The sequence below is a fragment of the Pteropus medius genome, unplaced genomic scaffold (genome assembly GCF_902729225.1).
Source record: "Pteropus medius unplaced genomic scaffold, Ma_sr-lr_union100, whole genome shotgun sequence".
NCBI classification, from domain to species: Eukaryota; Metazoa; Chordata; class Mammalia; order Chiroptera; family Pteropodidae; genus Pteropus; species Pteropus medius.
The window spans coordinates 7,429,124-7,456,972 of record NW_024347791.1 but is presented as its reverse complement, the minus strand read 5'-3'; the positions used below and the strand labels follow the sequence as shown (position 1 = coordinate 7,456,972).

Sequence of the window (27,849 nt, the reverse complement as noted above, 5' to 3'; positions counted from 1 at the left end):
GGATTGTGACAGATATGACTGGACTTCCGTAGTATTATGTGCATATTGCTAGGAGGGCCACCAAGATGCTATTAGAGAGGCAAACTGGGAAGGCTTCCCTGAAGAGGTGGCATTAGATCCTTGAAGAGGAGGCTTTTCAGGGAAAGATGAACTCGACAGGCCGAGTCATTTGCTATTGAAGTGACATGGAAGAGGGGAAAGGATGAGTCAAAAAAAAACAATTATTGCTATCTGCAAAGAGACATTTATTTGCAGTAGTGTATCAACCACACCAGGAGAGGACACCCCCAGTCTTCAAAGTCAAGGACACGGGCTTCTGCCACATTCCCTGCACAGGATTGTACTTGTCTAGAGGCACTCCCACAAACACTGCCTAACAGCAAGCTTGGATTTAGACAGACAGGCCTGCAGTTTTCCATGGTGTGGTTGTGGAAAGGTTGGCAGGGCTGTGGGTCCAGGAGTAGACAGGACTGGAGGCAGAATGGGCAGAGCAGGGGGAGGCAGGAGCTTATGCTCGGGAGTTTCACAAGGCACAGAAATTCCAGATCGTGTCCCTTCAGGATATCCTGTCATTCAGCCAGGGTACATATACAGTTGAGAGTAGCCAATCTCACCACAACCCCTGGATTTGCCACTTTTCCTGTCTAGAGGCAGATCTCACATGTCATCTGGTTCAATACAGGGAAAGGAGAGGAAAAGATTTAAAAACAAACACTGAAATGAGAAAGAATTCACTGGAAGTTCATCAGACGAAGTTAAAATAGGTAAATAGTTCTGGCGGGTGCCTGGCACAGAGAAGGAGCAAATATTTCCTCGCCATGCTACAAAATTTAATACTTTTCTTCCTTGGATTGGTGGTTCAAAATTTCTGCTCTCCACCAGAAACTGCAGAGCAGGTAAGATGAGACTTGAGGTTTTTGTTTTTGTTTTTTTTTAATTTGTTAATTTTCACAATGTATTCAAAAGCTTATGCTATACTGTGTTGTCATGGATAAAGAGCACTATCTGGACTTCATAAAATAAAGAGAAAGCCTGTGGAGAATAGGATCCTAATGGCAAACCATCTTTCTGAAGATGTGCTAACCCAGTTGGTTATTCCTGTGCTAAAACACCATTGTTGGGGGCTCTGGTTTTAGTGTTAATATTCTTCTTTCTATTGTGGATTTTGAAATCCTGGGGTTTTCTTCATTTGTTTGTTTTAGTCTCATCTATGCGAATACCTTCCATTACACCATTCCGAATGTAGAAAATAACAAGAGCTGTAGAGAGATGTTCTGGGGATTTTCAGTTTGGGCGATATCTGGCTGAGAAAGACGGTATTACAAAATGCGTTAGGTGTTCTCTCGTCCCTCCACCTCACAAGTTGCAGTGAAAGTACCCAGGGCAGTTGCAGTGGTAGCCCCTGTGAAGTACATCAGCACGGTAGCTTGTCAAGCAGGTTCACTTGAATTGTCCTCATAGAGTAAGTTCAGTGTCAGATCTGCAGCAAGGTCAGTCTAAAGGGGTATGTGAGAGGCAGTCCAAGTGACTAAACTGCATTTCACGAGATATGATTTCCGTTCTATTAAGAATAAAACTTAAACATGATTCCGCATCCGTGCCAGGCAAATGTGCATCAACACCAATGTAACTCCAATTAGCTGTCTTCTGAGAGTGCTTTTCACGAAAGCGTTGGAAGATGGCATAATGGTTACGTGCGCCAGCTCTGAGGATAGATAGGGGTGAGTTTGACTGTGGTTTCATTTGTTTAACAAATATTTCTGAGGACCAGTGACTGTTCTCTGCAGTTTACTAGCTGTTCAACCCTGAGCAAGTCATTTAGTCTGTCTAAGCTTCAGTTTCTCCCCTGACAGTGCTCCACAAGCAGCAGTAATGATCCTTCTCAACATCGCCATCACCACCATCATCATGAGTGCTTGCTTTTTAGTGCAGAAATGTTGACTGATGCTTAAAGCTGAGTTTACTTTTCAAGAAGTGATCATATGAGAAGTAGAATGAGCCATTCCATTTGAAAAGGACAATTCAAGGGTCAAGGGAATTTTGAAAAGAGAATATTAACTTTGGCCTGCTAAGAAAGAAAAGACAAAGTGATGTCGCCTTATATACTAACCCACTTGGGAAACCTTAATGTAAAGAAAATCCTGCCTAAAGAAATATGGAGGTGTCATGACCATTGAAGGGGATTGTTTCGAACTATATCTAAAGGTGGCTTTTATTATTAATCCATAAAGAACATTTCAGTGCTCTTCTGGTTCATAATGATCACCAAATGAAAGCTGCCAGTAAAAACAGAGATTTTATCTTCCTATACAGTACTATAGCATGCTCGGGGAAGAGAAATAGCTAACCAAGGAATAAGAAGACCACTAACTTACAGTGTGACATTGGGCAAGTCACTGAACCTCCCCTCACCTCAGTAGTCTCCTCCCTAAAATGAGAATGATGACACCTGCCCTACTTGTCTTTAGGGTGGTCGAGATTGAATAAGATGATGCCTTTGGAAGTTTATATAACCACAAACTGGTCTGTAAATGCAAGGTTTCTTCTCATACAGCCTTGACAAATTTCAATACACTTAGAAGTAGTTATGACGTTCCCATGACCCCTAGCCTAGTGCTGGGCCCATGGGATGTGCTATGAGGTGATGAAGAAGTCTGAGAAGTGGCCCTCTCCCACAACGGGTTTTTAAAAGAGGAGCAAAGACAACAAAATGCACTCTACTGGCCAACCATTGAGAAAAGGAGGAGAGATGGGTGTGGTTTTGTGGGTGTGGTGTTGTTAAACAGGGCTTGAAGGATATGAGGTTCGGGTCGATAAGGGGAGGAGAAAGAGCATTACTATCAGACGAAGCAACAAGCCAAACCACAGAGAAGGAGCTAGAGAAGCAATACAGGCATTAGTGCTTACTGCCTACAATATTCCCAATACTGGGCCAGGCAATTTGTACACGTTACATCATTTAAAGTTCTCAGTAACCTGGAGAGTAGTTATCAGTATCTCCCCCTTACCGATGATGGCAAAGAGTAAGGAATTCATTCCAGATGGTATTTAGCAAGATACTGAGCTTGATTCCCAGCTTACATCTTTTGGCTCCCAAGTTCAGTCTCTCTTCATTGTACAAAGCTGCTATTTCTTAAGCTCAATGGAGAAATGAAGGGAACTTGAAAGAGGGGAGGAAATCCAGTTAGGAAGATCAGCACCAGCATCCTGGGCAATGAGGGATCCTGAAGACAGGGCCCAAGTGAATCTGCATCGTTCATTTTACCAGTTCTCTGCTGCCCGATGTTGCTAATTGACGGTTTCTGGTGCAACTGTCTGATTTCTTACAATTCACTCATTCAATCAACAAATATTTACTAAGCATTGCTGTGTGCCAGACACAGTTCTAGGTGCCTGAGACAAAACAGCAAAGGACAGAACAGAAAAAGATCACTGCCCTCACAGAGCCCACATTCTAGAGCTCCATACAGTTCCTGCTCTAAGATGTTTGCAGTCTTAGATATCTTGGAGCAAGAACTGTATGCTCCATGGCATTTAGCACCCAGACTAGACTATTCCTGTGGAATTAATGCTGAAATGATATCCTCAAGACTTGTTGATCTGTGCCCAGTTGACCTTGAATAACCTGCCTTAACAATTTCCCATTTGAAAAGAATACAATCTAGTTCAGGTTTCCCATTAGGAAAAGTGTGTGTAATGAGGTTATCTTACCTTGCTGGACTCCAGACCTTAGATCAGGGATGGCAAATGGGTCATACAAGCCGCGCCTTGCAGAGCCATGTCAGACATTGCTTGTTGATCCCAACACTCTTTCCAAATAAGATTGAAAGCAGCCTGCTAGTCATTACCAATCAACCTCATTGCCATCCTTATCATTCCATTGACATAAGGTCAATGGAGAAGATTGGCCAAGCAAGGCTCTGCTAATGAGGCTCAATTTTTTTTTTTTTTTTTACGTTTTCACAGACGAAAAGATGTGATAAGAAGTCTCTGCTTATAATGAGGACTGAGTGCCAATCCTGCTCACTCAACTTTGGAATCAAGTGCCCAGATGGTTACACCAAGGTCACCAATGGCTCCATGGGGGTTCGAGACTGCAGGTACTCATTATGAGAAAATAAGTGTGCTTGCATCTTGGAACTCAAGGGATTGTGAGCCTAAATAGAAACTTCTTGTCTTAAAAACTACCAAGCATTTCCATGGTTTTCTCTTACTCTAACACTACATGAGTTCAAACCTAGGTAACTCACACCTATGACCTTGAGTCTAAAAAAATGTATTATTACTGATTCACATTTCAATACAAAACTGACTATGTTGAATTGCACATACACATTCTCCTTTCATTTTGTGAAAATCTGGGTTTCGTTTCACTTGGAAAAGATTCTAATCAGAACATGTTATAAAGCCTTGGGTCTCATATTCATCTTACTAACTAGCAGCTATGGACCCTGATATTAATTAGAATCCAAAGAAGGGAGACAAATGCATTACAGCTTCATTGCATTTTATGTGAGCGCTGCATTCCTGAAATTCTCTTACGATTCAAAACTCTCATAATTCAAAGCTAATCCTTGCAAAGGATGGCAAGCAGTTCTGCTCACTAGCTTAATGGATGCAGCCACGCAGCTCAAGTGCAAACACAATTTTTTATTTCCTCGTCTACTAATTTAAAAATTAAATAGTACTCAATGAGTTTGTTTTCGATTCAGGGATAAAGGACTAGAATGACTTCTTATTTTGTATAAAATGAAGCATTAACACTGTTATATCTAGAAATACTAAAGTCAAATCCTGGAATACGCCATCCATGCAGAGATCCCTGTATATAAACAATGGTGTTTAGCCTCTAAAGAACTGCTATTCCAGAGCTGTATCTCAGCTGGTAGAAAAACTGTTCTAAGGAACTCGTTATATCTCCCTCGAGGAAACTGTGGCAAATATTACTCACTACACTATACATTTCTCACAGAAATTTCTACGTTTACAGTATCTACATAAAAATGTGCTAATCCTGAGCAGTCAGTTTGTTTTAAATCCACATATCCTGTGCATCACATAATTCATGATCTTTCTCTTCTTGCATTGGCTGCTAGGATACTCAGCGATGAGTACAAAGTGTACTTTTAGCCTGCGCCTAGAGTCTAACATGATTTTTTCCATCTGCTAATTTCACTTTCGACATCACTTTAGATATTTCACCCCTATTTTCATTGTGCCTTGATTGTTTTCATCCATTTCTTACCATTAAATATGTTGCAATTATGCTTTATTCTACCTAGAAAGTAAAATGTGTTCGATGTATACATTTTTAAATCTAGGCAAGTGTAAAGATCTAAATAAAAATCTAGGGCAATCCCACTGCCCATAATTAACTGTATTGCTCTGATTATGGGGTTAATGTCCTCTCTTTTCCCTTCAAGGTATACCTTTGAGGTCAGAACGTACTCGCTGTCTCTCCCCGGATGTCGCCACATCTGTAGGAAGACCTATCTCCAGCCTCAGTGCTGTCCAGGCCACTGGGGCCCAGATTGCATGGGTAAGTGGCACATCACTTTTCTTGGATTTTGATACTTGCTTCTCGGTGTCTCATTTGACAGAAAATTGAGAGGCAGGAGACCCAATAAAAGGAAAACGTCAGCATCCTTTTCTAGAAAGTCACATTTCCGTCTATATGTAGAAAATCTTTCTTGCCCTCTCAGCTTTTCTAAAGAAATCTGCTTTCCTCCAGTTAGAGATCTCTCTTCTGAAAGAACTCCTCTACAATTCAGAAAAAGGGACGATTGAGAGGAAATCCATTTTTACAAAAAAAGATAACTGACCATAGAGAGGAAGTAAGAATACTGGGATCTTATGACCCAAATACAATTTTCTTTAAGAAGAAATTGTATTACCTCTCAAGTCTATCATTATTGTTTGGCAACCAAAATAATCATTAAATCTTCTAAAAATTTAACTCTCAGGATGCAATAGCAAAGTTTTTAATGACCACATTCCACTGAAAGAAAAACTACTAGTTTTTCTAGTCTGAGTCAATGGTACAGTTAAACTCCTGTGGTCAAGCATAGCATCTGACGGCTGAAATTGAACTTCTATCCCAATTATAAATGTTTACACTCAAGTAGTGACTTTGTACTTGCTCTGACATGCAAATTATATGAATTCTTGGATAGTAAAAAATCGGGCATTTTAATTCATGAATTTACCATTTGTTTTCTATCTTCTAAAACGTAATAAAAAACATCTTAAGCATCCACTTAAAGGAAGAGATTAGTTCTCTTTTGCTTTGTTTTTTTCTAATTAAAATAATATAAGCAAATCATACACAGCTTGTAATGTTTAGAAAAGTATAAAGAAAGAAAAAACAGCAACTTGTATTCTGTCACACGTAGGAAACCATAAATAGTTTGGCTTATTTCCATAGTCTTTTCTTCCATATGGCTTCTAAATAGTTGAGCCCATAGTATATGCATAATGTTCTCTCCTGTTTCTTTTTGTAACTAATGATTAAGTGAATGATAGCTTCCATTCACTCAACATCAATGACATTAGTTACTAGAGAGGTACTTGGCCTATATTATCTAATTTAATTCTTAAAACAAATCTCTGAGTTAGACAATTTTATCTCCATTTCGTGTATGAGGAATCAGAGATTGGAAGATTATCTCTTGCCTATTTCCTTGGAGCTGGTAAGTGATAAAGCAAGTTCAAGTTCAGGGTTGCCTGGCACCAAAACCTGAGAAAAAGAGGGAGAGAGATCTTCTACATGTTTTTTTTGTTTTAAATTTCTCTTTTGATTGTTAGTCCCTTCAGCCCTCCTAGCCAATGCCTGGATTGTGCTCCTTACCCGGAAAGGTCAAGGCTTGGGGTTTAGGATCGCTTGGCCCTACTCTCTGTTAACCGCTCTGCTCTCAGTTTCACCCCAGCATGTTGACACAATGTGTTTCTAAGAGTTTATTACATCAGAATCAAGCAATTAACCCAGACTTACAGATTCCGAGAATTTTTTTTAGTGCCAAATGTGGTCACAATCACATCCTGTTCTTATAGACATCCTGATACAATAGAAAGAAATTTTTGATTTACTTTTCTCTTTCTAACCCACAAAAATTAATCTGATGACAAGTTGTTAATCAGACACACTGTAGACAAGAACAGTTTTTGTCCAAGACGCAGTAATGAAAGTCAGTATCTCCAACATAACAAATGACAGACCACAGCCAGGAGAGCAAAGAACTCTGGGCCTACTACCGAGTTTTAGGTTTGAATCTGATTCCATCATTACTGGTTTGGTTAAGATATTTCCTGCTTATGCCTCAGTCTTCTTAGCTCTCAACGGGGGTAAAAAGTCCTCCTTTATAAAACTTTATTAGAGATTTTAAAGCATTAATATGAATGAAAGTACTTGGCAAAGTATATGACATGAAGAAGACATTTTATAAAAGTTTTATGAATAAATAAATGAGTGAATCATAATTAAAAGAGACCTCTGATAATGAAAGGCAAATAAAATGACGCCCTTCCTCCGAGGCCTTTTTCAACAGTGGGTAACTCGTAAAACAAGCAGGCAAACAAGATTCAAAACCTTCGGTGGGTGTCCATGCCAGCACACCGTGCTATGAGCAACTGAGGCAAGGCTCACATCTGCCATCGAAGGAGGCTGAGGATTCCTTGAACAGTCGGGCATTTCCTTCTGATTGGTCTCAAGGCCAGAGAAGCAAAGCACGTGAAAACCAAGGCCTGGAAATTCTTTCTGTCTTCTCATTGGGAGCAAAAGTGCGTTTCCCTTTGTCTTCATCTTCCAAACATACTCACTGTCTCAAAAGGCTTCCTTCCTTTGGTTCAGGAAAGAGATAAATCCTCTGCTTGGCTGTGTTATTTCGCCCCTCACATTTTTGTGGTGATGACAAGAGAGATCTTGGCTATCACTTTATATTTCCTCAGGGATAAGGCTGCTGACATGTGTCCATCCTTCTTCTGGAGGAAGTACAAGCTCTCAAATGGCCTTCTTTCCAATGCAAGCACAGTATCCACTTCCTTTTTAATGCATCGAGAAATACATTCATCCTCAACACTTCTGAGTTATGTCCTAAATTATTTTAATAGTACCTTATTCAAATTAGAAAATAACTCTATAATCAATTCTGAAAACTTGGAAAACACGAAAAAAGCACAATGAAAAAAATTACTCATTATCCTCTAAAATTAAGAATAAGGCATTATTCTCACTTGGAGAAAATATATATATATATCATCCTGGCATAAAAAAGATGTTTAATGTGCTTCTTCCTCATTAAAACTTGTACTGCTTTCTCAGATCTGCATATGGAAGCCTTTTCTCATTAGCACAAAAACATGTTTTTAACCTCGAAACATAATACATTTGAACAAACAATATTCTATTTGAGATGAAATAGATTGTTTTACTTGTCCATGCTGGTTCTTGTTATTCCACTGTGAATGTCAACAGATTTATGCTACAACTCAAAGTAACAAAAAAAGAATGTGGCAAAACAATCTGATTATTTCAAAGGGAAATGACTTTGATTCTTCTTTTTTGAGATCAGTGTCATCAAATTATGCACAATTTATTTTTTGTATCATGTCATTTGCATTTTTTAGGCTTCTTTTTCTTTTCTGTTGTATGTTCCTTGCCATTCACTGAACAGGTTGCAAATAACAGATTTATGTGGATTTGGAGCCACTCTTTTAGGCCTGTCTTTTTTGGCTTTGAGTGACAAATAATGCCAAATTCGCCTGAGGAACCTATTTCGCATCAGTTTCCCAGACAGACAATTTCAACCAGAGCTATAAATTGTATACCAGGACATATTCTCTGCCTAGCACTGTGACCCAAGCTTTTAAACAAAGGTGGTGACATGGATTCTAGAGTTCCTTGGGAGATAAGTTACACAGGGAAGTCCCTGGCCTTTGTTGGCCAGGAAGTTTATTATCTTCCTTTAAAGAAACAGAACAGCTAATGATTTGCTGACAGCTTATAAAGGGTAAGCCTCCTGCATAAGGAAAGTCACAATGCAAGGGACCACCAGAGGAGCAGTGCCCGAGGGGAAATGTGATGACCTAAAATAGCCTTATCAGCTCCTTGAGCCTCACAATGCATCAAAAAATGTGCCCTTATAGCAGATTCTGTAATCTCTCTTTCAAGTGTGGTTGCTGAGAATGGCAATTTTACCGTCTTTTTTTTACTTAATGGAGGCCTGAGGTGATAGCAAATGATTTGAGAAGCAGGAAAGAAATTTACACTTTTGCATAAAAACCTTCACTTCCTCCCTGTCCGGGGACTTCACATTAACTTTTGCAGCGTTCCCAGTGGTTCTCAAACATTAACGTGCAGTAGAAATGAACATCCCTGTGAAAATGCATATCCCTGGGTCTTACATCCAGAAATCCTCTTTCAATAGGTGTGAAGGGCCAAACTTGACATAAAATTGTAACAGTTTATTATCGACCAACAGGGTGAGTATGGACTGAAATCCAACCCATCCTTGTCTCACCAAATCATACACTCCTGGTCTATCTTGAGAAAGGGCCACCTCTCGATTTTAGTTTCGACTTCTTGCCAAGCCTAATATATGTTGGGGATATATCGACAAGATCAGTGAGAGTTGGGGAAGCTTTTTAAAATTTGCACAAAGGCTCTCTATGCCCTGTTGGATTAGTCCAGGTCCTGTGAAGAACAGATACCAAGACAGGGCTACAGATGCAAGAGATGAATGAAAAGGAGTGCTTGAGAAGGAAAACGAGAAGGAAGCCAGGAAACGCAGGGGGAGCAATCCAACAAGCATAGAGGTCTCACCCTTGTGAATAAGATAGGGAGCCAAGGAACGTTAGATGGAAAAGTCTCAGACTACATGTAGTTCTAAGATGAGCGTGGGAGGCTGGAATTCAGGCGCCACTGCCTGCAAAAGTAAAAATGCCTGGGACGTCATTTCCGCAAGGTGGCACTGATTACTGAGCCTCAGGGTGGAGGAGGCTCTCTGTTCTTCTGAGCCAGTGCGGAAGGCAAGCTTGGGGTCTCTCAGAGAGCCCCTTACCTGCCTAGCCTTAGGAAGAGGCATAGGGACCAAGAGAAGTAAACAGCAGCAGAGCTGTCACCTCTCTATCTTCCTGGTCCTGCCCAGAGTTTGGCCTGGTTCTCAAAATACCATCTCAGCCCAAGAAGGGTGTAGCATCAAAAGGAAATGGGAGAAGAGCTATTTGATAGTCAATGACCTGCAGAAACACTCATGGCACCTCACGTTCGGCATCTGTGAACTCAAGTCCTTCAGTTGGTTTTCGCATGAACTTCAAAGTGCAGACCTGGCACCTGCATGATGAGGCCCTTTCCCTTCCTCTTTCTCGTCACCTGCTGCTGATCTTTTAAAAATAAGTCTCTCACAAGGCCCTTCCATAAGGATCTGGCTATTGCCCTCAGAGCTAGGTCAACTGGACCATGATTGGTTATTTCTGATAAATGTTTTAACCTCCAGTAGGTGGAATGATGAGAGCTCTAGGTCTCTTTCTCCCATAACAACCCTTTTCCCAGGTTGTCAACCAGTATTTATTTGATTGCCTGTTAAACCATGACTCTCTCCCCGCACTGGACTGGTAGGACCATGGAAATTGAGACCTGGTCTGTGAGCTCACCTTACTTGTTCCTGTTTCAAATGGGTGCCCAATAATTTATTTCTGAGTGTTTTTTTTTTTTCCTGTTACACTGCCAACCAGAAAGAACATAAACTGATGAGGATGGAGAGTATCCCCTCTAAATAATAACAACCACCATTTATTGAGCACCTAATATTTCCAGTCCCTACCACCACCTGCCAGGATGACACTTGAACTGAATCTCAGAGCCAGCCATTGACTTTCCCAAAGGGATACAGCTAGCAAAGAGTTGACGTGGGATTCGAACCCAGAACATCCTGATTGCAAAGTCCCTGCTCTCTCGTAACACTGTCACATCTCATGTAGCCACTGCCCTAGCGGATGAGAGCAGCCCAAACTAACAAATTGGTTTGCAGAGTGATTTGTAGAGATCAGCTACATGTCAGTGCATCTTCTCCTTCACCCACCTTATAAACATTTCTGCTATCTGTGCTGTGGCTCTGGTGTGCAGTAGTGCTTGGTTTGTATATAGCATGATGATAAACTGAAGCACCTGCCTGTGTTTGAAGCCTGACCACAGTCCCAAAGTGTACAGTTTACACCCTTCAGTTTACTAATATTCTGCAGGGAAGAAACAGAGGAGCCAGGGAGAACACAGTCTACAGGTGTGCAACTCAACTCCCTCTCCTCCCTGTATCAACAAGAAACACATGTTCTTCTAAAGAATTAGCCCGGTAACTCAAGTGAGCCATAAGAGTTGCCTTCTGAGAGAATGGCTTCCCCTGTGGTCTCTTTTTTAGAAGTCTCTTTTTCCAAGAACTACCTTTTCGGTTTCTATGAATGCTGATTTCTCGGAAAATATGTGGTATAGCAAGCTTGTGACAAAGGAGAGCTCTGAACAAAGGTCTTTGTGGATGGGGGTAGGAGGGATGGGTGGGCAGGAAGGTGAACACTCCGCTAGAGGCCTCTCCTTACCCCTTGCCAGCTGGGTGACTTTGAGCAAGCCACATTACTACTCTGTTCCTCAGTTTCCTCAAATGGGGCTAAAAATAGGACTTAACTTCAGGAGATTGCTGTGAGTAGTCAATGCATGCATCCTTTATTATCGTCTAGAACTCCATGTCATTCGCTATTTTGCAGAAGGCATTTGCCTTGCTAACTTAAATTTGGGATGACGTTTGATCCTGCCTCATTCACACAAACACATTTCAGGGCCATTGTAGGGTTTCTGCTTGGTGCTCGCTAGTCTGGATCTGTTATTTAGATGGAACTCACCCAAAGTGGGATTAAATCCGTGTCACTCAGCACTCATAATGCAGAACAACAGCAAGTATAAAAAGAAACAGAAATTTTTGTCATCCTCGTCACGGTAGTATCTTAAACTCCTATCACTTATTATTACTTTAACTCCTCTATTTGATTTTGGGCCTTGTGATTTCTGACTTTCTAGCTAAATGTCCCTTTGCCCCAGCATGTAACATAAGGCTTATCATGTAGTAGGTATTCTCTGAACGTTTAGTGAATGACTGTGAAATCCTCTAATAAATGCTTATAAAAGCTCCGACTCAGGTCAAGCACAGCCCCAAAGTGCAAACTTTGTGCTTGTTTGGAATCAGTTTCTGAGTGAAATCTAAATTCCTTTGCTTGCCATGTAAAGCTTTTCATGGATTGGCCCCAACCATCCTATTACGCCTCATCAACCACAACTTTTCCCAGACCCCAACTCCCAAGTTCCAGTCCCGGCAAATTTTTTATCATTCCCAGAACTGGCCATGGCCCTGTACACCTCCGAGACTTCATACTTGTCGTTTCCTCTTCCTGAATCGCCCTTCCTTTTTAAGCATGGTCAGCTCCTACCGAGCCTTCAAAACCCCAGCTTAAATGACCCCTCCTCAGGGATGTCTCTTGGATTCCCCAGGGTGGCATCCACAGCTCCTTTTCCTGGTCTCCCTCAAATCCTGTCTAGTACACTAAGTAAGAGGCCTGGCTTTAGAGTCCTGCTAAAGGCCCAGCTAAATCCCCAGCTGTGCATTTTATAAAGTGTGAGTCTTTGGGCGAGTTACATGACCCCTCTGAACTTCAGTCTTCTTGCGTGCTAACTAGCACCAACAGCAAACCCTGAGGGTTGCAATGGGAATGATTTAATGAGATAACTGTGAAGTGGATAGCAAATGCTCAAGAAATGGCAGGCAGTCTGAGGCCCCTGACTCCACTGGGATTCACTCGCCTCCCCCATGTAACTTTAAGTGACACCAGCAGAGTCTTCAATTATTTCTTACCCCGGCAACTGGCACATAGTAGGTGCTTAATGCATCCTTGCAGAATGCTCGTGTGCAGGCACAAATGAATGAATCTGAGTCCTTTGATTCCCTAGAGTGCCCAGGAGGAGCGAGTTCCCCCTGCAGCGGCAGAGGCAGTTGTGCAGAAGGCATGGGAGGAAATGGAAGCTGCTCATGCCAAGTAAGTTCAGAAACGTGCCCACCTCCCTGACTCTGCCCCTGCCCCTTACCTGCATATCCGTCTGTAAAATGAGTTTGCTAGTAATATCTATGTAATTACACTGGTTGAGAAAGTGGAATGAGATCATATATGTAAAATGCTTTGTGAAACTATACTGGAACCATAGAAATTGTTGTTGTTCCTATTGATAATTACCGCTATTAGCAGACGACTCTTCGGTGCTGTGCACAGCACCCATGTCAAACACTGGGTCCATCACTGAATTTCTTTGTTATCCCATGAAAATGGTTTTTTGCAATTTTCAAGCCTTAGATGATTGAAGTGCAAAGATCCTTCGGAAAAAATTTGAGCTCGACTGTCTTCAGAAATTCAACATTGAAAGTTTTTATTTCATCCTCAGTTGAACTATAGTGTGGCTATTAGCACTGGCTATTTATATCTGTGGGCTGACAAAGCATCTTTCTTCTGAAGAGCTCCAGACTCAGTAAAAAATGATACAGGGATTAACATACGCATTACGACACAAAAACAGCAAAGAATAAAGGAAAGAAATAGAAAGAAGGAGCTTTAATATAGGCACAGAGGGAAGGTATATTTGAGAAGCCAACACTGATCCAACCATCTGGGAAAAATCAATGGGCTTCCTGGGTAACGCAGATCACTTTGGGTCTGACATCTGCCTGGGGTGTTTTGCAGAAAGGGTTTGGTGGAACAGCCTGTGAAACCTGTGCTGATGACAATTTATTTGGACCCAACTGCTCAGCAGGTATGTCTGGTTTTTGTGTAATCAAATACATTTGGAAAGGTTGAAAGTCAAACATGGCTTATTTATATAGCCAAAGCCCCCAGAAAGACTATTCCTTGTTCGGTGCAAGGGGAAGAATACTGAACAGTTATGCATAACCACGTCTACACAGGCAAAACAAAGAGTTGACAATAAATCTGATAAAACACCGTTTTTGAAAAAGTAGATAGTGTTTTCTGTGGTTTTCAGCTCTTGCAGTCAGCTACTCACCAGCATGCTTCCTAGCAAACTTGGGGTCATACAATTCCCTCTCTCCAGGCTCCAGGATGCAACATCCACTGTTCTTGGCCTGCCCAGCTTCTCCCTGAGGTCTTTCCAGATCCTGGTCTCAGCATTGATCTTCTCCCCAGGGGTCGCTACTTCCACCATAAGTCCCACCACATTCTAATCTGCCCTTTCCTTTTGGGAGTTCACAAATAAATACCTGAGGTGATCAGAGGTTGTTGGCTCCCTTTTGCAGATTAAACAAACAAACAAACAAACAAATCTGACGCTGGTCTGTCCACTCTCTTATTTTTGGTTCCCCCCAGAAGTAGACCCTAAACAAGGATTCCAGTACAAGTAGCATATTTGGAAGGCGACTCGGGGAAACACTAAGAAAGTGACATAAGGGAAATAATGCATGTGTTGTCAAGCCAGAGACCACTGTGGATGAACAGAGCTTGATGCCCTGGGGAACTCCGGAGTCAAGTGTCTAACACTCAGTTTCGAGTTATCATACCCAAGAGGAGAGGGAGCCACCGTGCGGCAGGCAGAATAATGACCCTCCCAACAGATGTCCACATCTGAATTTCTTGGACCTGAGACTGTATTACCTTCCATGGCAAGGAAGAGTTAGGGTAGCAGATGGAATTAAGGTTACTAATCAGCTGACCGTAAAACGAGATTATCCTGGATTAACCAGGTGAGCCCCGTGTAATCGGAGGAGGGAGGCAGAGGAAGAAGATGAGTGTCACGGTGATGACATGTGAGAAAGACTCTGCTGGCTCTTGCACAGTGATTTTGGATTTCTGAAATGTAAGATAGTAAATTTGTGTTGTTTTAAGACACCAAGTTTGGAGTCATTTGTTACAGCAGCAATAGGAAAGTGATAGGTTCAGTCACTGGGGGAGACTTGTTACTTTCTTGGCACTTAGCCCCCAGTGAGCGTTCATATGGAGCAGCCTTCCTAGGAAGTGTTCGCAGGATACTCGAAGTTGGCTGCAATGCACAGAATTGGTAAGGCCTAGAGAATATGGGCGTGGTAAGGACAGTGTCTGCCAGATCCATTGTCACCCAAAAAGGATGTGTGTCAGGTGGCCTTTCTCCAACACCACCTTAGTTCTGGCTTTTAGGGAAAAATCAAATTCAGCAGATACTTCCTTGATCCAAAAATTTTTGCAAGAAAAATTACGTATCCCACCCCCGTAAGTGTGCGCACTTCGTAATAAGTTTCATTTGCAATAGCAGAGGCATCGTCTCATTCTAATCCACGGGCTCCTTGAAGGCAGATGCTGTTATACCTCTTTATCTGCCTTCCACAGTGCTACCTGCATGGTAGACACTCACTCCACTTCTGTTGGCTGAATGAATAAATGAGTGAGTGTACGAACAAACGAAAGATCTATTTTGCTCCAGCCATATTGTCCTGACTCAGAAGCAGGGTTTTGAGAAGCAACATGTAGAGTTCCAGCTTTAGACTCAGATTGGGTTTTAGCCCCAAAGCTGCTAATTGTGGGAATCTTAAATTTACAAGCACATTCTCTGTATCTTCATCTATAAAAATAGAAATAATATTGCTTCCTTTAGGGTTGCTATGAGAATTTAATGAGATCAATCAGTGTGCAATAAATGTTAGCAATTATTATTATTACCTGTTATTTCCTAGTGACCCCCAGTCTTAGGACTTTCTTCATCTACCTCTCCATAAGAGATTATTTCGTAAGAGTGTTAGCAAAAGCCAATTTAAAACAGATGTTGGAATCCCGTGTTTTTAAGATTACACATTTGATTAAAGGAAATTAAACTAAAATATGGTCAATCAACTGCCTAGAAATAACATGCCTCCTAAATTGGCCTTTCTCTACCATAATTCAAACATTTAAATCACACATTTTAAATAAATATTGAAATGGAAAGGAAGAAACCATATCTAGCATTGCTTGCTTCCCAAAAAAAGTCAAGAAATTGCTTTGGGATGAAAATTTAGAAAGAAAATGAGTCCACGTTGTCTCCAGGAGATGGTTTTGGTTGCCAGTGGGCACAGGTGCACATAGTAAGTCCAAACATTTCTAAATAAAATGGCATTTCTTCGCACTTGTTTGTGCCGTGGAGAAAGAGCAAGTGAAAAGAAGAGAAATGATTTAGAAACCCAAAGCGTTAAGAAAACCAGAAACCTAAACTGAGAGTTGGAAGAAAAAAATCCACATTCTAGACTCTAATAGAATTTCGTGTGGCGATGGAAATGTTTGGTATCTGTGCTGTCCCACGGTGCCTCCAGTCACCTGTGGCCACCGAGGACCCGAAATGGGGCTAGTGCAACTGAGGAAATGAATTTTAAATTTTTGTTCGTATTACTTAATTTAAATTCAAATAGCCACATGTGGCTAGTGACTGCCATATTGGAAAGCTTGGCTCCAGAACATATGATGACTAAGAAAAGGCTTTGCCGTCAGATGAGCCTGAATTTGAAAGCAGCTGCTGCGTGATCTGGGGCAAGCTATTAAACCTAACCCTTCCTTACCTGTAACAGAGAAATAATAATACTTGCCTCACTGGGTTGACAACACAGCAATGCTTTTAGCAGCATGGCACAAATGCTCAATCAATGGGAGCAAGTATTAAGAGAAGACAAAAGCAATCCAACATGAGTGAACATTCATTCACTTGTGAATGAACGAATGGGTGGAGAATGAATGAATGGCTCAGCAATGGCTGGTCATTTTCCACTGGCAAGGAGTAGAGGAACTTGGCAAACCTTTTCAGCCGGACATCCACTGGGTGCCAGTGTTGTTTCATCCAGCGAGTTGTTGGTCCCTTGGTGGTGAGTCTGCTGTAAGTAGGACAGCTCTATTAGATGCAGTCTATTTTTAACACTGACTTTAACCTGCTGCCAGAGCATTCTCCTACCCGACTGGTGATTAATTTAGATGTGATTTAGAGCTGCGTCAGCCATGAGTTTTCATCTCTGCTGCCAAGGCCCTAGCCTGCTCAGTGCCTCACTCCTGGGTTGAGGTAGCATGCAAAGCCCACTCTCTCTGACATGACCCCTAAATCAGTCCCACAGTCCTGTCTCATTAATTAACAGAAGCCAGCGTTTGCTGAGCACCAGCTGTGTTCCAGACAGTGTGGGAACGGGCTTGACAGACATGGTCTCTTTGGATCCTCACAGCAATCCTTCAAGCTGGGTTCCTCCTTTTATGGATGAAGAAGCAGAGACGCTTCTCAAGGTCACACAGCAATTATCGGGACAGAGGCAGGATTTGGCCCCAAGTGGCGGAGCCCAGAGCCTAAGCAGAATTGCATCATTCTTCCCTTGGAGTGCATTCACCATTAGACCCCTGAGATCCAGAGAGTGGAGAGATTAGGTCCCCACCCCCAAGGAGCTGGAAACACAGCGGACAATTATGATCTAATGTGTACAGCACCACGGGATGTTATGGAAACATAGGCGAGCAAGCAGCTCACTCTGCCAAGGCGCCTGGCCCAGGGGCCTTTGACCACGCTAAAGTCACACACCCCGAGTTTCATATGTCTCTAGAGATTTGCAGCAAAAACTAAGGACTCTTGAAATGACATCTGAGAGTCCCTCTGCTACTCACTTCTCCTTCCCAAGGACGCTTTCTTGGCGGCAGCTAGCAGCCCTGCGATACGTGTCAGAAGCGCCTGGAAGTTGTGCCAAGTCAGTTCATCCAGTACAGAGGCTGAACTGGAAGGCAGGACACAGGGAGAGGCTCACGCCAGGATGGGAGATGAGCAACAGGACAGCTCTTGCAGTGAGCATCTAAATTAGGAGCAGGGGCTGTCACATTTAACTCCCCCCGTCCACCTCCTCACCTTCTATTGACCGCATGACAACACTTAGGACACGTACTGTCACTGTATCTCTTAGAGCGAGTCTGGCTTCTGCACTGCACTGTGAGCTCCTTGAATTTAGATATTGTGCATTACTCATATTGTATACCCCATGCTTTATACAGTGCCTGCCACTAGGTAGGAGCTGGAGTGATATTTTTTACTTGAATTGAATTGAGTCTTTTCTGCTGAGACCGTGGTTCACCCCCTTTTCTCCCCAGTTATCTCCATGACCAGTTTGACTTCTCTTGGGAACTCGTCTGTTCCAAAAAATAACCCATAGGTGGACGTCGGAGTGCTTCACCGAAATAGAAATAGTGGCAGATCGATTTTTGAAGGAAGGGTGACAAATGCAAATCTGATTAATTCTTCACCTATTCGAATAAGTTCTTGAGCTAGTTATCTCTCATTTTTTGTATATGATACCTAACGAGATGCTGTCAGCGTTAAATGAGATAATGCATGCAAAGCACGTGGCAGATTGCTTGGTAGGTAGCAGTCGCTCAGTAAAGGGAAGTACAGGGCCAGTTCCAGGATGAGGCCAGTGAGGGGCATGCCTCGGGGCCAGAATTTAAGGAGGCATCAAGTCCTCAGTAATCGAGACAAACCATTTTGTTAGTTATCTAGGGCTGCTGTGACAAAGTACCACAAACTAGGTGGCTGAAAAACAGGAATTTATTGTTTCAGTTCTGGAAACTAGGAATTCCAAATCAATATGTTAGCAAGGCCAGTGCCTTTCAAAGCCTCTAGAGGAAGATCCCTCCTTGAAGCCTCCAGCCCCTAGTAGCCCCACGTGTTCCTTGGCTTGTGGCAGCCACACTCCAGTCATTGCCTTTGTCATCACATGGCCTCCTCCTCATATGTCTGTGTCCTCTCCCCTTCTAATAAGAACCCCAGTCATACTGGACTCAGGCTACTCTACTCCAGTCTGACCTCGACTGAGCTACTTAACATCTGCAATGACTCTATTTCCACAAAAGGTCATTCCGGGGTGCTGAGGGTTTGGATTTCAATATCGCCTTTTGGGAAACAAAATTCGACCCACGACAATCATATTTTTAAATTATTGAACAAAACATCAAAATGTTAAATAAGGCAGGATCCAACTCTGTACTTTTGTGCCATCCTACCTCCTTCTTCTCACCCTGTTCCCTGCCTCGCCCTCCTCATTCTGGCCCTGCAGGATGCTGTCTTCATTGGAATTTTAGTTGTGCGGTTGTTGGTATTGTTGTAAGGCACTGTAAAGAGCTAGGCTAGGATGCTGGCGACACATCCAAGTAGTAAATCTTGCTTCAAATGAGCCACAAACTGGGTGCTAAAGGGTTACCATTTCTTTCAAAGGCCTTTCATTTCTCATTCCTGAAATGACCTGTCACCAGGCTGAAAAGATATCTATTTCAAGCTAGAAAGCATGGCACAGTTTTTCTCTGCCCTTTTGAATTATTTTTTTTTATACATGTATCGCCCCATCATTCAGGAAGTAGGATTTATTTCCATATATTTCCTGTTACCAGTGGTGATCGAATCAGTGGCGGCCTTTTCTCTTCTAAACATGACAGGTGTATATGTAAGAAACTAAGTTAATTCTCTTGTTGTGTTGCCCAAGGATGAAGTAAGTAGTTTGAAAGTAGAGAAAGGAACTCGAATACACCTGACATGCCAGGTATGCAGGTTTGCTTTATATATATTCTCTCATTTAATGCTATAGACATCCCATGAGGGAGGCATCATTATCCATAGGTTATTCACAAATAAATTGAAGCTCATAAAAAGAAAACGAAGTTAAGATTCAAGCCAGGGGGTCTAGGACTTCAAGCCCATGGTTATCCCTACCTCATCGTACAGATTCTCGATAAACATGATCTGAAAACATTATCCTTCCAGAATGCTTAGAATTCTGTGTCAGGTCATGATAAAAAAAATCTCCATTTTCTGTCTGCAGTGTGCAGCTGCGTGCATGGAGTATGCATCAGTGGGATAGCCGGCAACGGAACTTGTGAGTGCCACTCTGCCTACACGGGCCCCAACTGTGACAAGCGTAAGTGCTGCTAGGTTCCTTCACGCCACCAGATCGAATAGGCACAGATGTGTGCATTTCGATTTCGTGTTCACATACTGGGGCTCGACACCAAATGTTTGGCCGGAAGAAAACCAAAAATTAAAAAGAGAGGAAAATAAAGGAAAAGAGGAGAGAGAAAAGGAAGGGGAAGAGGTAAGGAGAAGGGGAGAGAAGAAATCGTAAAGAAGATTGGAAGTCTAGGAAGTTTGGGGAGCAACATGGTGACATGGCTAAGAGCTATGTTTTGGGAAGGGCAAGCTGGTGGCAGTGTGATAGACAGAATGGAGAGGAAGACATTGGGACTGGGAAACCAATCGAGGCCATCACAAGGTAGGCACCTAGTAAGTCGCGTTCTTAATTCTCAAAATTAAGTTCTCAAAAACAGAACACGTTAACAAGAAACAGAGGCTCGCCAGTTAGGCTCCAGGGATGCTAAAGGATACACCGAAGGTCACAAAACTAGTAAATAGGAGAGCTGGGGCTCAAATCACTTGAAATTATTTAAACAAACTATCATATTGAATCCAATCAAGAGATAGAAGCCACAGAGTGATTGAAACAAAGGAAGTTTAATATTGAGAGTGACTATAAAAATGCAAAGTGAACTCTAGGGCTGACTGAGCCTAACAAAGGAAGAGTGAACTTGGAAGGGGGTGGCCATCCCCAAGGCTAAGAAGTTCAAATCTTGTTCAAGAAGGTGCTGTTGCAGCCCACTTGGTGGAGGAGAAGTTTGCTGGTTTGCCCAAGCCAGCATGGGATCACAGTCAGCTGGCAGGCGAGCGGCGACCCTCCAGGACACTGATGAACCGCGGCTGGTGGGCGAGCACACAGAGGGAGTTGGGGCACTGTGGGTGCTAAACTTGGAGTATGCAACGTCTGTGTGTGGAAAGGGCTATGGGAAGGTGGTCACAGGGTCCAGACCAAAATTGCAAGGTCACTGATGGACTGTGCATTCTGAGTGCACGGCTGGGGCAGAGTATCGCTGGATGTCCTCACATAGCCACACAGCTGACAGACTATGCAGAAGCAAGAAAGCAAACAGCAGAAGCATGACACGCAGGACAGAACCAGGAAGAGGAGCCCCTTCCTCCTGCAGTGGGCCTCTAGTGCCCTCTACTGGCCAAGCTTAACATAGCACTGTAAAGAAGAAATGTTCAGAGTCCTGTCCATTCTCACAGAGCAGGTGAAGAAGGGTGATTTTGGAGCTTAGACATTAAGAAATTGGACATTCTGCCTGACACTAGACTCATTTAACTTATCTTCGGGATACTACTCTCCTGGTCTGTAAAATGAAGGGATTGGACGAGATTCAAATTCGACAAATTTAAACGCATTTTATTGAAAACCAGTGAGGAGCTATGAGCAATGATGGTAAAGGGGATGAATAAAACACAGCTTCTGCCATCTTCCCATGGAGGAGCCAGACATGCAGACAACAAGTTTGATTGGCTGACCCCTTCTGCAATCCTCAGTCAGCCTCCTTCCCCACCCGCTCAGGATCAAAGGGCTTTTTAAGAAGACAGGAGACCCAGGCCAGAATCCAGCTTAACGGAGAACATAGACATGTTTTCCTCCAAATGACAAAATAATTCTGTTGCATCATAAGACATACAATAGACTGGCATAAAACTATTTACAAACCACATGGCAGAAAGGTGTTTATAATACTGTAAAGTCCCTGAACTCAATTTTAAAATTGGCCAAGGAACAGCTTAATTTTCACAAGAGATAAAAACTCACCAAGAAGCATGGAAAAGGTGCTGAACCCCACTAGGAATCACAGAAATGCAAATTGAAACTGTAATGAAGTAGTGTTTTGGAGTTTGGGAGATTATATTTTGGTTTGGTTTTTGTTTTTTGCCCACTATGTCACACAGATTGAAATGATAGATAATATCTATCTCTGGGTGTGAGGAAAAATTACAGTACTGTCAGTGGGAATAGGAATTGCTACAACCTGTGAAGAAAACGTATCTATTAAATTTTAAAGTATGATCACAGTTCGTTGCTGTGGCCCCAATTCTAGGAATTTACCCAGAGCAAAGGAGGGATAAGCGCCAGGAGTCAGGAATATATATGTACGAAGAAACTCATGACGGTGTTGTCTGAAGGACAAAACAAACTGGAAACATTGAACGTCCATCAGTAAGAAATGGTTGGATCTTATGCTAGTTAGAATAATGCCAGCTGCTGTCAGAAATAAACACAAAAGTTCAATAGCTTAACAGGATGGTTTCAAAACTGCTCCCAAGGCATCTCAGGGTACCACATAACCCTCACAAGGCTGCTACAGGATACTTTAAATATCTGAGGAAAACAGTGATGCATCTGTAGAATACTGTTCAAACTACTAGCTTCAGTTAGATCACACTTTCAATGTTAGGTAGCACTATATTCCTTTCAATGATATCACATCTTTCAAAGTTGCATTTTCAGTGGCCACTGTGCTAAAAAGCAAGGACTGTGCAAAAATCATTTTGGCCAGAACGAAGGTGTAGTTTCCAGTCTGGTTCTAAGGATTAAGAATTTGTGTAGTGTCCAACAAGTTCACACATCCCATTAATAAGTAAATGTGGTTATTTAAGAATGAAATAAAAATATTTATCTTTCTATTAACCACATTACTTTTCCAAATTGCTACTAAGTTCTTATGACATAGTTACTGAATTCTTCGGTTCTAACAACTTAATAAACGGACCTGGTAGATACTTCCTTTGGACTGGGGTGCCATGAAAAAGACACCAAGGGCACTGAGAATTTGGGGAACCTCTGGCTTAACACAACGGAGGTATATTTCTTAGTCTTGTCACAGTTCATTGTGGGTGTTTCTGGCTGACACCAGCTTCCCACTACATAGTGATTAGGGATCCAGGTCTTTCTATTTTGTGTCTTTGCCATTCTGTGGCACCCCAGAGTACTCTACTTTGACCCATAGCAGGAACCAGAGAGGATGGAGAAGCACCTGCTTATAAAGTCCAGAATAACACATAGAACTTCCACTCCGTACTCCATCAATGCAAACTAGTCATATACCCCTCCTGGACACAAAGGAGGCCCGGAGATGTAATCCTGAAAGGCAGCCACTTTGCAGCAACAATTCTACTTTATGGAAGGGATGGGGATGTTCTCTACGAATATTTTATTAACTACCCACTGCCGGAAAAAATTCTTCATGGGCCTCTCATGGTTGTGTACATCCTGAGAGCAGCTCACTGGCTGCCCTTCGCTCCAACCCCTTTTCAAGGATGTTCATATAGTGAATAGCCTTGGAAGATACAGAGTCTTCTTTGGAGATTACCTCTCAGCCCAAATTTGCCCCTTTTGCCTGCTCTGTGATAATGGTGGTGGGCTTTGGAAATATTTCTCATTTGCCAACCAATAAGATGTGATGCCTTATCAACAGAGGGTGCTGGAGGGACACTAAAGAAGGAAGGGTTTTCTCTTCCTGTTCCTGGTTTAGTTCACTCGCCAGGCTCCTGAGAAACAGCTTTTCTCCATAGCTCAGCCCTGTGGGGCTCGACTTCCTCCAGCATCCAGCCACTGTCTATTTTGTCTAGTGTTAGACTCGGGCAGCAGCAGCACAGGAGTCCCAGACAGTGCAGGCTTGTGCCTGACCCAGGAGCATGCTGTCCTGTGCACCCTCTCCTCAGCTCCATGCACAACAAGAGCCCTACAGGGCTGGCCATCTGGAGAGCTGGCCACCCCACCTTCATTCCACACAGCTGGCCCCAGAAGCCACCCGGGCCCAAGGCACATATAGAAGTCCACTACGCTTCTGAGAGGGTGGTTATTACCTCATGGTCCCAGGAGCTTCCCCGAGTACCAAGTGAGTTCTGAGTGTTGGCACCTCTCTGGGAATGACCTTCCCTGAAGCCCTAGAAGGAAGATTTCCAGCAAATCGCACCATGAAGGCACCTTAGCACCTTCTCCACCATCCAGTGACCAAAGCCATGCCCTTTCTGGTGACATCAGAATCTCAGCTCTGGAGGGAGGAGGATTTAGCTTAGGTACTGTCTCAACCCTAGAGCAGTGATAGTTCTTTATATTTCTGGTATTCCTTTATTCTTTAGAATTCTTTTTAACCCCCACAAGCCAATTCCCCATTATTCCAATTCTCTGTTCATAATTCTTTACACTAAAACTTTCCCTAATCAAATTCTCGTGTGGTTTCTGTCTCCTGTGTGGGCCCTGATTAATACATTGCCTATTATTAAATTAAAAATAAAAATTTTTAAATTAAAGAAAAAAAAACACACATAGGTTTCCTAAGATTCGAGCTCCTCTCCTGTAATGAAACAAACAGTCAGATCTCAGTCCGGCCCCCTTTGCATTGCCCCCTGGGAATCGGAGCTTAGAAGGAATGGTGTGAAAATGCAGACACTCTGAGTATTGCTCTTGATGTGAGTAATGAACTGTCTTTAATCTCTGACCCGGGAATCTCACGTCATCGTCTACCAGCATCCAAGACACTGAATCAGCCCAATTTGTTAGCTTTGTAACATGAGTCTGATACGGCAGACTCTATAGTTTTTAATAACCATCTATATCCCATTGATATTATAAAATACTACTCAGTTATTAGATATCATTAGATATTAGATATATATAACCATCTATAGCCCATTGATATTATAAAATACTATTCAGTTTTTAGATATTAAAGATCCTTAAAGACCTCTAGAATATATTGTCAACTTAAAAATCAAGTTTCTCAATATTTTAACAAGATTCCATTTTATTTAAAAAAAAAATATGTAAATAAATTTATAAATAAACATATTATACCGGTTGTTGACATTGGTTATTTGGGGAATGGGATGGGAGAGTGAGAATAAGAAGACAGTTAATTTTTACTTTATGCTTTCTGTGTTTTTTGAATTATTACAGCAAATCTATCTTACTTTTAATAATAGGAAATACTGCATTTGTCGAGCTTTTTGTAACTGGTTATTCTACTCGTGCAGTTACCTCAGCGATCTTCCTTTGCAGCCATCCCTGAATGTGCAGCTTTGCTCTGCCCACAAAATTCCAGATGTTCCCCTTCCAGTGAAGATGAAACAAAACTGGAATGCAAGTGCCTTCCCAGTTACAAAGGCAATGGCCAATTCTGCGAGCGTGAGTAGAATGCAGATCCTGCTAGTTTATTGATTGAGATGTTTTGGTTACTCAACAGAAAAGCCATTTAATTCTCCTAATATTAATGCAATGACCACTGCTATTTCTCTCTATGTCATTGAATGAAATATATAAACAGTTTTAAGCAAAATGCACATCATGAAACTGGAGCCAGACTCCTCGAGTTCAAATCCCAGATCTGCCTATTACTAACTACATAGCCTTGGACAAATGCTTTAACCTGTCTATACCTCTATTTTTCTGTCAAACGGAGATAATATGGTACTTACTTTAGACGGTTATAAGGATTAACTGAGTTAATGTGTGACAAATGTTTAGAAACAGAGCCCAGTACATATAAATTCTATAAGCATCAGTGCTTTATTTCATGCTATTTTATATTTGCATCCATATATAACATGGCATAATAATATATTACCACAATATCTGTAGTTCTAATCTCGGATGGCCATATGTAAATCTGTGTGGCAGGTAGGGGTGATCAGGTAGGGTAAGACGAAATGTTTCTTTATTCCCTCTCTTTAAACCGTTGAATGCCTTTGCGGCTTTGATGAGCTGTGATTGGCAGTCCCTTCACAGTTCAGTTTTCCTTCTCCATCCTGAGTGTAGTAACTGTCTCTTATTTTGTCATTGCCTCTCAAGCCATCAATCCATGCTTACAAAACATCTGCCACCCTCATGCTCGTTGCACATACCTGGGACCAAATCGGCACAGTTGCACATGCCAAGAAGGCTACCACGGGGATGGCCGCGTGTGCTTACCAGTCGACCCCTGCCAAACTAACTTTGGACACTGCCCTACGAAGTCTACAGTGTGCATATATGATGGGCCTGGACAGGTGAGCGAATGGTGCACGGAATTGATGAGAACAGAAGTAGGACAACCCACTGAAGGCAAAACGTGCCAGAGGTGTAATTTGTCCTTTGTGCCCTCCATTCTCCCTGTCAGTGTTCGGTTTGGGCTTCCTCTCCAGACAGACCTGCATGTGCTCAGCGCAGATTTTAACATGTCCCCTCCCCCGTCCATCCTCTACACATTTTCCAAGCTGGCCAGTCAAAACTTAACTGTCCTACATTCTCTTCTGTCCCAGCCCTATATGTTGTTTGACAAAATATATACACAACTCAAATTAGATGAACAAATTAACTGTTTACCAAGAGTGAGTGTGTAATTGACATTCAGCAGCAATCCTCCAGTCTCTATCATTTCTCTTCAAGATAACGGAGCAGTCTGAGGACCAAAAATTCTCTGTCCTAAGGGATGAACACTGACAAAATGTCAGGCAGCATTGACAGATGGTAGGGATCGTTTCTGGGGTGAGAACCTGACCTTCTAAATCACATCACAACCTCAACTGGTAAAAGTTAGCCTGGTTAGGGAGCTATTGCTGAGGAGTTTAGTTGAAAGAGCCTTTTCTCTAATATATCATTCATCTGTCACATATTTACTGAGTGCCTACTGCACCCATAACTGCACGTCAGTGAAGGGAACCCCTCCGTACAGAAGGCCATCGGCTGCCTGGGTGAGAGGAGAGGTTTGAAGTTCCTGACGCACAGTCATGGGTTCCCAACAGTCTAAACAGCACCCTCTGGGAATGCTTCCAGCGGTCCCTGCAGAGAATCCACCCAATCTTATCTCCGAGGAAAAAGAATATATCACATGACATTTCTGCTATCAATTTCTGAGGCAGATGTGCAAGAAATTCAAAGGGCTGAACTCTCATCCTCGAAGTGAGGTCCCTCATAGGCAAAGTCATGTTATACTCTGAACCACGGTCCCAGCACCTTGGGAGTGAGGTTAAAAATAGTCTTTGTCTCTTAAAAAAATGTGTCCCAAGGCAGATTTTCATGTCTTAGAAACCCTCCATTGCTCAAACAAAAACAGCACATTCATTATTTCCATTATTCTAAAGCAGGGTTCCTTAGCCTCAGCATTAATAATATTTGGACCAGATAATTCTTTGTTGGGGTGGGGGGAGCTATCCTGAGCATCGTAGGATGTTTAGCAGCATCCCTGGCCTCTAGTGGCACTGCCTCCCTGTCCCATTGTTAAAAATGTCTCCAGGTATTGCCCAATGTCCCAGTTGAAAACCACTATTCTAAAGCAACATCTGAACCTCAATCTCTATAGACGATCTAAAACTAGGAATTATGGTGCCAGCAAACAAGGAAACTGAGAAGATCACCTATCAACAAGGTACATGAGTTTCCCGGCAGATGAGCTGGACAGACAAGGTTTCCAATTCCAGATCCTTTGACAGAGTTCTAGTTTAAGCTCCCACTTGGGACATACCCCAAGTTAGTCTTCATGGCAAAATAAAGATATGAATTTAAGAAGACTATAAGCTTGATTTTTAATTTTTTAAAATTACAGTGGACATTCAATATTATATTTGTTTCAGGTATACAGTATAGTGGTTAGACATTTATATAACTTACGATGTGATTCCCCACAACAAGTCTAGAACCCACCTGACTCCGTATATAGTTATTACAATATTATTGACTGTATTCTCTAAGCTGCACTTTACATCCCCCAAAATCCTGCCCAGATCCATGTAAGTGAGTTTAGAAATGGGTCCTTTCCCAGTTGAGTCTGCAGAGGAGCCCCCCTACCCTGGTCAGCTACTCTGTTGCAGCCTCATGAGAGATCTCGAGGCAAAGGATCTTCAAACTAAGCTGTGCCCAGATTCTTGACCACAGAAACTGTGAGATAATAAATGAGTGT

General features: G+C 42.3%; 1 protein-coding gene across 1 annotated transcript in view; it reads left to right on the top strand.

The window, feature by feature from the left end:
* Positions 1 to 477: 477 nt before the first annotated feature.
* The window catches only part of STAB2 (stabilin 2), a 136,989-nt gene continuing 109,617 nt past the window's right edge, over positions 478 to 27,849 (top strand). The window contains exons 1-8 of the mRNA XM_039877947.1: positions 478 to 896; positions 3,967 to 4,100; positions 5,424 to 5,539; positions 12,983 to 13,068; positions 13,765 to 13,834; positions 19,869 to 19,964; positions 24,975 to 25,100; positions 25,764 to 25,960. Coding sequence (XP_039733881.1) covers positions 819 to 896; positions 3,967 to 4,100; positions 5,424 to 5,539; positions 12,983 to 13,068; positions 13,765 to 13,834; positions 19,869 to 19,964; positions 24,975 to 25,100; positions 25,764 to 25,960 — 903 coding nt within the window. The 5' untranslated portion in view covers positions 478 to 818. The remainder of the gene's footprint in view (positions 897 to 3,966; positions 4,101 to 5,423; positions 5,540 to 12,982; positions 13,069 to 13,764; positions 13,835 to 19,868; positions 19,965 to 24,974; positions 25,101 to 25,763; positions 25,961 to 27,849) is intronic.